Source organism: Triticum dicoccoides, chromosome 4A (assembly GCF_002162155.2).
Source record: "Triticum dicoccoides isolate Atlit2015 ecotype Zavitan chromosome 4A, WEW_v2.0, whole genome shotgun sequence".
NCBI lineage: Eukaryota > Viridiplantae > Streptophyta > Magnoliopsida > Poales > Poaceae > Triticum > Triticum dicoccoides.
Window position 1 is genome coordinate 4830027 of NC_041386.1, and position 10676 is coordinate 4840702.

General features: G+C 46.9%; 1 protein-coding gene across 1 annotated transcript; it reads right to left on the reverse strand.

Moving 5' to 3' along the window:
- Nucleotides 1-1374: 1374 nt before the first annotated feature.
- LOC119288501 (probable flavin-containing monooxygenase 1) lies at nucleotides 1375-4153 on the reverse strand. The gene is made up of 5 exons (XM_037568112.1): nucleotides 3677-4153; nucleotides 3335-3575; nucleotides 2323-2501; nucleotides 1796-2148; nucleotides 1375-1714 (listed from the first exon to the last, which is right to left on the reverse strand). The coding sequence occupies exons 1-5, from the start codon at nucleotides 4151-4153 to the stop codon at nucleotides 1375-1377; spliced, it is 1590 nt and encodes a 529-aa protein (XP_037424009.1).
- Between the last annotated feature and the right edge of the window lie 6523 nt (nucleotides 4154-10676).

The following is a 10676-nucleotide window of genomic DNA, read 5'->3' on the forward strand; positions in this document are numbered from 1 at the left end:
CTGGAAACAAACACCCCCTTAATTTGCGATGGTCTGTTGCACTACTTGCGTGTGCCTATATATGCTTGTATATCTCGTTGTGACAAATAAGACAAAATTGCGTTAGGCGATGCCACTGTGGCAACGATAACTCCATGAGCATGATTTTTAGCGGACGACACTCCCTGGTTGTTTTGCACTAGACTAAGTCTTGCAACTTCCTCGTGCGAGCTCATGAATAAAATCAGAGTTGCCTTGTCCTCGGCACTTTGGTCGGCTGTTTGGCAGTGCTTCAGCGGTTGTTAAGTTTGTGCTTTTCTGAGGTGAAGTTAAAGTTGTCTCATCAAGTGTGATAGATTATGCCGACGACACTCCCGGTTTGTGTTGATGATCTTGGTTGGTGTCGGTGATCCGGTTGTCTTCTGGTTTGTGCCAAGATTTTGTTAGTGTTAGGTTGTCCGCGGGTGCCCTATGTGGGGTTTGTTATCTACGTTTTCGTTTGGTTTCCTCTAATTAACCTAACAACTCTCTTCTTCTTAGTCAACGAAAATGATAAATCCCTGCCTCATTTCAAAAATCATACAGAGATTCATTGGCACTTTGTTTCTCTACACTTCTACAACTCACACATGGTGGTATACTGTAAATGTTTTTGTAGTGAGGTAGCCATGTTAGGACTTAACAACGTATCCAACAAGAAAACACACGCCAACCAGAATGTCATTTAGCTCGGAATAGGCTTTCGCACCCCTAGAAATATAAAGGCACAAATGATCGAACCGACACAAACTGATGAGGAAACCCTCAAACAAGCAGGCTGAAAGAACCAGAATGTCATTTGCAGCAGAACATAAACAAAATGAGGAATTTCATTGCATGCTCATAGATCCAATAGTTACATCGACAAGGAAAAAATGAACTACAGGGGGGCGTACATGATGAATCAGATTCTACAGTAGTATAAGTAATCACACAAGGACAGACTACAGTCTACATGCTCCTCGACAGTTGGAATATTCCCTGACATCAATCCATCGATCTTGTGGGTCGCGGGCGAGACGAGACCTCCTCGATCGAGGTCGCGAGTCCTTAACCGAGCGCTTCTTCGGTTCACATGACACTTGATACTATATAATTATCATGCATGACCTAGTCCTTGACTGTTAGTCATCATCGATCCCCAAGGACTTACACACTGTAGTACTACTACCAGTACAGGAATGACGAATCTTATTAGGTACGTGTATACATATATTCTTGTTAGCGATTGATATTACTATTAGATACCAATGGAATCACGTAGGAGTATATATATATGTTCTTTTTACTAAAATAATGTATTATACCGGCCGCCGCGTGTATTGATGCGGACGTTGTACTACGCGTACGTATGAGTTACTGCTCCTTGTAGTCCTTGTTGTTGTATGGCGCGAAGAGCTCGGCGATCCAGTTGGCCTTGCGGAGCGTGGCGGAGCCCAGGTCGGCGCACATGCCGTCGCTGTCGTGGATGCTGTAGGTGGAGATGCAGTGGCGGCGGTAGAACCGCGTGGTGCGGCGCATGGCGTCGGCCTCGCCGGCGACGTGCCCCATCATGGCCTTCACGCTCGGCAGCTCGAACCGCCCCTCCAGCAGCCCCGACAGCCACCGGCACCGCAGCTCCGACGTGTGCAGGTTCGACACGCTCTCCACGAACCCCACGAAAGCCATGTTCGGGATCAGCGGGTGGATCGTGCCACTGCGGGAAAAAAATTGCACGTCAGCATTGATCGGTGCATATATGTTGGAGCAAAAGATAATCGCAGCCCTATACACGTACCGGTAGAGCGGCATCATGGAAGACTTGCCGACGACGAGGTCGCGGAAGGGCTTTGGCAGGACCTCGCGGAGCTTCTCCTTGCCCTCGAAGCCGGTGGCGAGGAAGACGAGGTCGGCCTCCACCTTGGTGCCGTCGTCGAGGACCACGCCGTTCTCCGAGAAGCACCACCCGGTGGAGGCCCTCTTGAAGCGGACGAGGCCGCGGTCCGCCATGTCGAAGAAGCCCTCCGGGAGGATGGCCATCTGGCAGCTGGCGTAGTCCTCTACGAAGGGGTGGTCCGGCGTCAGACCGTACTTTCCCAGCGGCAGCTTCCACGACAGGTACGACTCGATGAACTTCGACACCCCTGACCGCTGGACCACAAAAGTTCAAAGAACAAGACGTTGCTGTCAGATTGTGATATGCATGCATGGTCTCGAGCATGCACACGTGCATATGTTAATACGTTCATACGTATTTCCCAATATACGTGCATGTGTATCATGTACAAGTTTCACGCTGTGAGATGAATTCTGACGCACACATACCAGTGGGCTCATCAGGCGGCAGACGAGGGATCGGAAGAACCCTTGGTTGGGTCGCTCGTAGAAGAGCTGAGACAAGCGTGTGGAGTAGAACATGGAGAATGGCAAGCCCCAGATGGAGTACGATGGCACCACCCAGTGCAAGGTCCGTACCAGCATCGTGCACGCCTGCCCTCCCTCGCCTGCAAACAAACAAGCAAACGCGACCGGTTAATCGATCGATCCATACCATATGCTTCTACTACCAATTTAGTATAAATTTATACTAAATTAGAGACAAGTAGGAGGGAGTATTACTCCCTTCGATTCCAAAATAGATGACCCAACTTTGCATTAATTTTGTACTAAAATTAGAGCAAAGTTGGGTCATCTATTTTAAGACGGAGGGAGTATGTTTTAAGGAACCATTAAAATGTATAGTCAGGTGAGTTCGTCAGGAAGCTAACTACAAGTCATGCATGCGAACAATTAGTTCGGAAGGTTCGTTTAGAACGGCAGATAATCTTTTCTGGCAAATCTGCTACTTGCGTCTAGTGTACTTTGAACTTGTAAATGCAAGAGACCTACCTAGGCATCCACTGTCTAGTCTTGGTTAGCTAAACTGTCTAGTGTAGAATTATACTAGATGCATGATGAAGTGTGCGATGGGTCAAGACAAGAGTGCCCTTTTCTGGAACAAAGTATCCGACTCTCAAATCGCCAAGGCACATGTCACCAAAAATGGTATGCATTATTCAGACATCCACTTCATCGAATGATGGGACTCTTCTACAATATTTATTAGTATCCTGTTTTTGTTTTGTTCAGCTCTGCGTGAACTTGCTTAGCATATTCTTTTTCTATGATTTCCTGGTATACACGCGTTTACACGAGTACGATAGCTTATCTTCCTTGGCTAGCTGCTAGTTTCATGCGTAGTTCCATGTTGAATTTTGTCCATGTTTTAGGAGAATTTTTGTTCAAACCATGTTAAATCTTTCCTATGCATAGCTAGGAGGAGTATGCTTTTACGCACCTTGGTTTGCCTGAGCACATTCGTTGGCTAGATCGATAGCGCTCTTCTTGTACCCAACCACCACAACCTTCTTGCCTCGCATCAGCTCAACGGTCTCCTCCTCGCTCAGCTTGCAGTAGTCCAGCGAGTGCATCACCGTCCCCTTGAACACCTCCGGCCCCTTCCCCGGCAGGAACACCGGCATCCGCGGCACGTCACCGTACTTCCCCGTGCACATCACCACGAACTCGAACTTGTAATACTGCACATTCCCGTGGCAAAATATGCGCGTGAGATCGATTGAATTGATCAGAACATGGTGCAAAGTATCTCGAAACAAGGATGTCAAAGTATATATGGTACCTGAACGGTGTTCGAGTCGCCGGTGACGATGCCGACCTCCCACATGGGCTTGCCACGGAGCGGATCCTTGCCGGTGCCGCTCCACAGCTCGGTGAACCCGGCTTGGGCGCCGCCGAGGAACTTGATGTCCACCACCTTGGACCCAAACGAGATGTAGCGCCAGAGGTCGAACTCGTCGGCGTAGCCCTCGAGGTAGTCGACGATCTCGGTGTGGGTCGGGAACGAAGGGTCGTCGCGGTTCTTCCAGGAGTAGTCGGAGAACTCGTAGTCCGGGCGGGGCGTCTGCAGCCGCGTGGTGCGGTAGACGCAGTGCTTCCACACTCCGCCGACGGACGGCGTCGCCTCGAACACGACGGGGTCGTAGGCCGCCATCTGCTTGGCCGCGGCCAGGCCGCTGATCCCACCACCGATGATGGCCACACGAGACACCGGAGGCACGGCCTCCCTCGTGGCCCGCGACCCTTGTCCTTGCGCCATGGCCATCGTCTACCCGAGGTGTTGGATGGAACTGGCTGTGTGTGTGGTGATCGAGGTGATCGAGGGATGTGTGCGCACTGTGGGTGCTTCTTGCGGGCGTAGGAGGCTGCGAGAGAGAGAGAGAGAGAGAGAGAGAGAGAGAGAGAGAGAGAGAGAGAGCTGCTTCTTGCACGCGAAGGAGGCTTCGAGGGAGCTAGAGCTAGAGCTGGAGGCGCTGTTGAGCTAGAGCTTTGTGTGCGTTGGTGTCCACAAGGGCGAGGCCTGGTGTATTTATAGGGTCAGGATGCATGGGGCTGTTGAGCTTTCCACTGTGTCTCTTAGAAATCGTACGGAAACGTAGAGAGAGAAGAAATGCATGCAGACGCACACCAATGCCTTGAGAGAAAAACGATGCACGACACCGTCTACCACCCACTTAGAACGAAAATGACCCGTATAAAATTCGGAAATTTGCACGCGCACGCACCTGCCAAGCCGAGCCCGGTCGCTCGATTGCCTCGTGATTCATAAAATAGTTGGATCCACACGAGGACATAGTAAAAAAAATAAGTTTAGGTTGTTGAAACTTATGAGTTTTTATCTAAAACTTGCAATTTTCTCACTCGCTTTTACCAAGTTTCACAATAAAATTTTAATATGATTTTTTGTCGGTCGCAGAAAAAAAATCATAATTTTATTGTTTGTGCATGCTAAGTTTTAAGAGTTGAAACTTAGTATTTATTTTTAAAATTCATCATAACATATTCAAAATTGATCTTATTTGAAAGACCTCGTCATGACAAACATGAATATGGAAACATAACTTAATTTGAATTTTTGTTCAAAAAATAAAAAAATTGAAAATCAAAAAAATAAAAGCACATCCAAGGTGCTGCTTACAGTGAGACCTGCATGCCACAAATCCTCTCCAGTATAAATTTACACCATGTTTGTCACTTCAAGATGGGGTGCCAAACATTATGTGTACACAAAATTTGATAAAATAAAAAGGACTGGCTAGGGGTAAGTTGATTGAAAAAGTAATTTGGGTCAGATTTTTTTTTAGCCGTCTGATGTCGAACAAATGCCCAGATGGCCTTTCTCAAACTCATGCCTTCTTGTTCATCTTCTTCCGCAACTGCCCCACGAACCACCGGCCAAACCGCCAGCCTTCAGCGCGTACGGCCTACGGCGCTCCTAGGCCAGCCTCGCCGCCCCACCTTCCCCTCATAGATCCCTACACCCCGTACCATCAAGTTTCTTACTCGCCTACGCCCGCTACAGCTCGTTCCTGCCCGAGACATTGCCAGCGTCCCCGGTGTTAAGATATGGTATTGTCTATTTCTCTTCATCGGTTCAGACTTTTGGAGTTACTAGTTGGAGAGTGAGTTCAATACTCGGGCCTCGCTATCATTCGCGTGGGCGCCCCCGGCGATGTCCTCGGTGCTACCCGTTCTCGCATGCTTCCTTCTCCACCGAATCGACTGGCCCAAATTCAAAATTCGGGTGATTGCCCTCCAAGAAAACTTTGAGTTAGGGTGTTAAACATTAACCATGTGCTATTCATAAGCTGCATCCAATCAAATTTTGTGTGAGTCAATTTATGTGAAGAAGAAAGGAGAGCGGCGCAGAGCAACAACGCCGGGATGGAGTCGGCGCAGAAGAGAGCAAGGAAGCCATGCCGAGGCAGGAACGACGCAGTTGGTCGCAGCGTCCCCAACGAGGCCTCATTAAGGCTTGGCCGGAGATGGGGACATGGTGGCATCGCTCGTGTAGCAGGAAAGAGGGTTCACATGTTTGAGGGAGGGATGGGGTGGTTTTCATTTTAAGCAGCTTGGCTTAGACCGCGCCGAACTTAAGATTGGGAGAGCTTGTCGGAGACAGGAACAATGAGGCTCCCCGCGGCATCACCAGCGGAGGAGAGGCAGGGGAGGAGAAAGAGATGGGCTCGCTGTAGGAGAAAAATGGAGATGAGCTGTTGGATTGAAATTCAAGTGTTTGGGCTACTTACGAAGAGACAATCCTTAAACATTGTACATACACATGAAAATTATCAATGAGATGGAATTTGGACCTGGTGTCCTCTGCACCATGGAAGATGTACCTTGAAATTCAATTTTTTTGGGAGACTTACAAAGAGGCAATCCTTAAACAATATACATACACATGAAATTTATAATGAGAAGGAATTTGGACCTCGGGTCCTCTGCACCATGGAAGATGTACCTGGTACTCCCCTGTCCACCCTTATGCATGCATGCACTGACTCGGCAACACCCATACATTGAATGTTACAAAATTTCATTCTTAACAAAAACTAATCTACACGCACTTACGTACTGTATATGTGCTACACTTGATCACCTCAGATACACCGACCGTAAACTGGACATGTCCTTTTCGGCCACATGACATTTTTTTTATCATGGGTTCACTCATGCATACATGCATGCATGACCGTGTCAAGCCGGCCCCTCCATCTCGTTCTGCTGATCATCTGGATCGGGAGAAACTTTGGACCGGGGAACAAGGAAAGGGGTGTGTGTAAATCGTGCGGCCAGCGAACTCGACCGTGCCTGCCCATTTTTGGCTACGAGCGCGCGCCTACATGCATGGCTGAATATATCTCGCGTGTCTTGTCCCGTCGCCAGCTGAATGTTCCTTTCAGCCCTATGTAGCTAGCTAGCGTGACCTTTAATTTGGCTATTGCCACGTCCAGACGTCCTGTCGCGTCGTTTCATCCGTGCTAGCTAGCTGCATGCAGACTATTCTTTCCCGGTCACCGCCGTATGGAAGCAGCGAACCAAAACTAATACGGTGCACAATGTTTTTTGCTCCCGGCCGACTAATTCAACAAAATACATGTGCTCAGTGAGAAGTAAGTAAAGCAGTGTGAAATAAATTTAATAAAATGTCACAGTGAGAAATAAATTTAATCTCTTATTGCGGAAAAAAGAAATGATGCATCGTTGCCAGTGAGAAATAAATTTAAATTTAATCTCTCATTTGGGTCTCCATGCACATGTACTAGATATCCTACAGTTCACAAATAAGCAAGTGTTCCCTGAGAAAACAGATAAGCAAGTGATCTTTTCGACACTGAAACGTACTCTACTAAGAGATCTACCTTTTTTTTTGGCGCAAAAACTTACGATCTATTTATCTTCAATCATGGCAGTACACCAAATATCGAAAATAATAAAAATTACATCTAGATCTATAGCGACGAGTATAAACATTGAACCGAGGCGAAGGCGCGCTGTCGTCATCATCCCTCCTTTGCCGAAGCCGGGCAAAATTTATTATAATAGACAGTCGAAAAGTTGTCGTGCTAAGATCTCATAGAACCAACGCACCAGAATAGTCAGTGGCGAAGCCACGTTGAGAGGAGTGTGGTCAATTGACCACACAGGTTTTTGGAAAATCCTTTTGTACACAAGTAAAAATCATGCAAACATTTCTTTAAAGTTGGTGGAAACACATGTATTTGACATCACATATTTGAAATGACATCACAGACTTCTGATCCTGGCACCGCCATTGAGAACAGTAGCCGTTGCTGATGAAGAGTAGTATAGATCGAAAGGATCCAACCTTCATACGTCCACTGACGACTAGCGAACATATACCTAGCTATGGTTTGGAAATTTGCAGTCAAAATACTGGCTTGAAAGTATTTTTACAGTAAAGTTTTGTCTCACGCTTGAAGCTTCGCGGACTCTGAGGGAACGAGAAAACAACTTGAAAACTTCAATACAAGCCGTGGTACTTTTCTAGGGATAAATCCAACTACTGTGCTGAAACTCCTGCAATCCTTGTGAACTAGTAGAAGCTAGTAGTAAACAATAAAGAACTCGGTCCATTTTCCTAATTTGAATTTTGCAACACATTCCACGTTAGTGTCGTAGCTAGGTATCACTTCTTTTTTTGGCGGGGGGCTTCGCTTGTTTAAAACCCATATTATTTTTTATTTTCATGATGATCCCACCAAGGAAAAGAAATTACTAATGTGCAACTTTTCACACTATTTCAGACCCACAAAGCTATACATATATTCTCTAAGTTGAGTCACTTATTTTGAAATGAAGGGAGTATATCACTTCCTTATTTCCCCGCCGTAACGACAATATCAATCATATAATCACCACTGATTATTATTATGCGTGAGATCGATATACTTCACCAAACCAACATGATTAGCTGCCGGGTCATTGTATCGAGAGTACACAATTAATGTGGACGTATGTATGTCCACTGCTTATGAACTACAAAAACCAACCAAGAGACTCGATAGGGCTGACCTTGCACACGCATATGCATACAGCCAGGCATAATTAAGAAAACCGGGAATTAGGTCGAGCAGCAAGTGTGTGTTGCATCTGAACTTTCTCTCAAGACCGTGTCTTCAATTTGAGCTAGCTTTGACCTCGGCGTGGACCGTATATACAATTAGTACACTGATTAGGTTAGCAATCGTCGCTGATACATGCATTAACGAATATATATCGGCCACATGATCCATTATGATTGTATCTGGTGTAGTTGTTGCTTGATTACATGCGAGATTAGGTGGATTACGATTTAGTGGCGTATATAATCCTGTGTAGTATTAGTTTTGTGCGACCACTGCAGAAATCTATGTATGCCACGTACAGCTGATGCAGTACATCTACCTCGAAAAGTGAACCAATTTGCATGACACTTTCCGATGCATGGATATGATCGGGTTAGCTATATACATGTAGTAAATTAAAATATGCAATGCGTACATAATACTTGAAAAAAAGTACTTTAGATGGATGACGTTTACAAACATTTCTTGGAACACTGGAATAAATTGGCTAGTTCAATTTGTATGTATATAACGAACTTGCTAAGTAATTGATGTGGCGTAGAATTATAGGCATGCATTAGCACGTGGAGTTGCAAAAAAAGAAAAATGGCCGTACACGACGAAAAAGGGTTTCCCCGCTTTATATATAATGCAACCATCACCACAACATTCAAGCAAGACGATACAAACGCACTTCACCACCGCACTCAACGCACACACCTAAGGCGAGGTACAAAGGTGCCGAGCACCAAAAACACCATCCCAACGATGATCAAGCACCTTAATGATAAGCCGAAGACCACCATGAAGATGAGCAATCCACCAAGGAGCGGTGAGATGGACACGGCCGCAACAAGGACTCCAAGATGATGCCATCAGGAAGGATATGACCGTAGGAAGCCGTCACCGTCTGATCCCTAAGATCAAGTTTTCACCCGGAGTAACACGAAAGAAGTAGGAGCACCACGACGGAGCCTGCAAGGAGGAGAATGACGTCCACGGACACCACCTCCGTCGGCCAGTACCGGGACTGGGCAAGTGATGAACCCCGGTGCTCCTACCCCTCCATCGCAACCCCGCTCCGTCAACCACCCGCATCCATGCTGCCCAAGCAAACATGGCTGCCCGCCCGCACCCGAGTCGCATGGTCGGCCCACAACCAACGCGCCTCCCACCGCCAGAGTCGCGGCCCTGCATCCAGACCGCCCCGAGGACCATCAAAGGTCATGACTTTGAACAAATTTGCACCCCAACCGCCTCCGAGACCACTGGCAAACCACCCCGCCTCGAGCGATGCCGGAACTGAAAAAACAAATAAGGATGGGGAAGGAGGAGGGGGGAAGGGGAGTGGTCCACGGCCATGACCAGCGATGAAAGAACATGCGGTGCCCCCATGTTTGGTTTTGGTAATTGATGACAATCTCTATGGACTAATGGTTGCCTTGAGTTATATTTGAAGGTTTTGTCCATAGGCTTTTCTTGGAGTACATGTGTTGGTTTCAAGGAGAGTTTCTGTTGACCAAGGTGCTATTAAGGGATTATCCAAAGATTGGTCATGTGAGAGTTGAGCTTATTGCAAGCATGTCTTGAAGAAGAAGATTGTGTGATCATTCATGTTTACCTTCAAGACATCATCCAAATGAAGAGAGTTGGAAAGATTCAAGGTTGATCAAGACTAAGTCAAGAGTGAATCAAGTTGATCAACTCACAAAGCGTAGAAGATGTACCGAGAGGGATCAAGTGATCCCATGGCATGGTAAGCATTGTCCATTGTGCTTTGTGTACTAACCCATGGTCTATGTGAGAGTTCTATGTGGGGTTAGGTACGTGTTCATGGGCTTGCATCAAGAGGAAGATATCACTCAACCCATGGAGAGGATGACATCAAGTGGTGACCGTCATCAAGATTGTTGGGTGCAAGTTCAAGTGGAGCATCACGAAGAGATCAAGTGCTTGAAGCTTGCCATCCATTATGGTGTCAATGGACTTGTGAAGATGTGCCGAAGAGTGGCTCACCCATAGTGGAGTATGGGGGAGCAATCATCTAGTCTCCATCGAACCAACGCAATCAAGAAAGGTGGTCCATCTTGAGGAGGACAAGATCGTCATCATCTAGCTCAAGTGGATCATGTGCAAGGCAAAGGTTTGCCCTTGATAGGTTTTCTATTTTACCGGTCTCATGGTGGTAGTTGGGAGACCGGGTTATAGGAT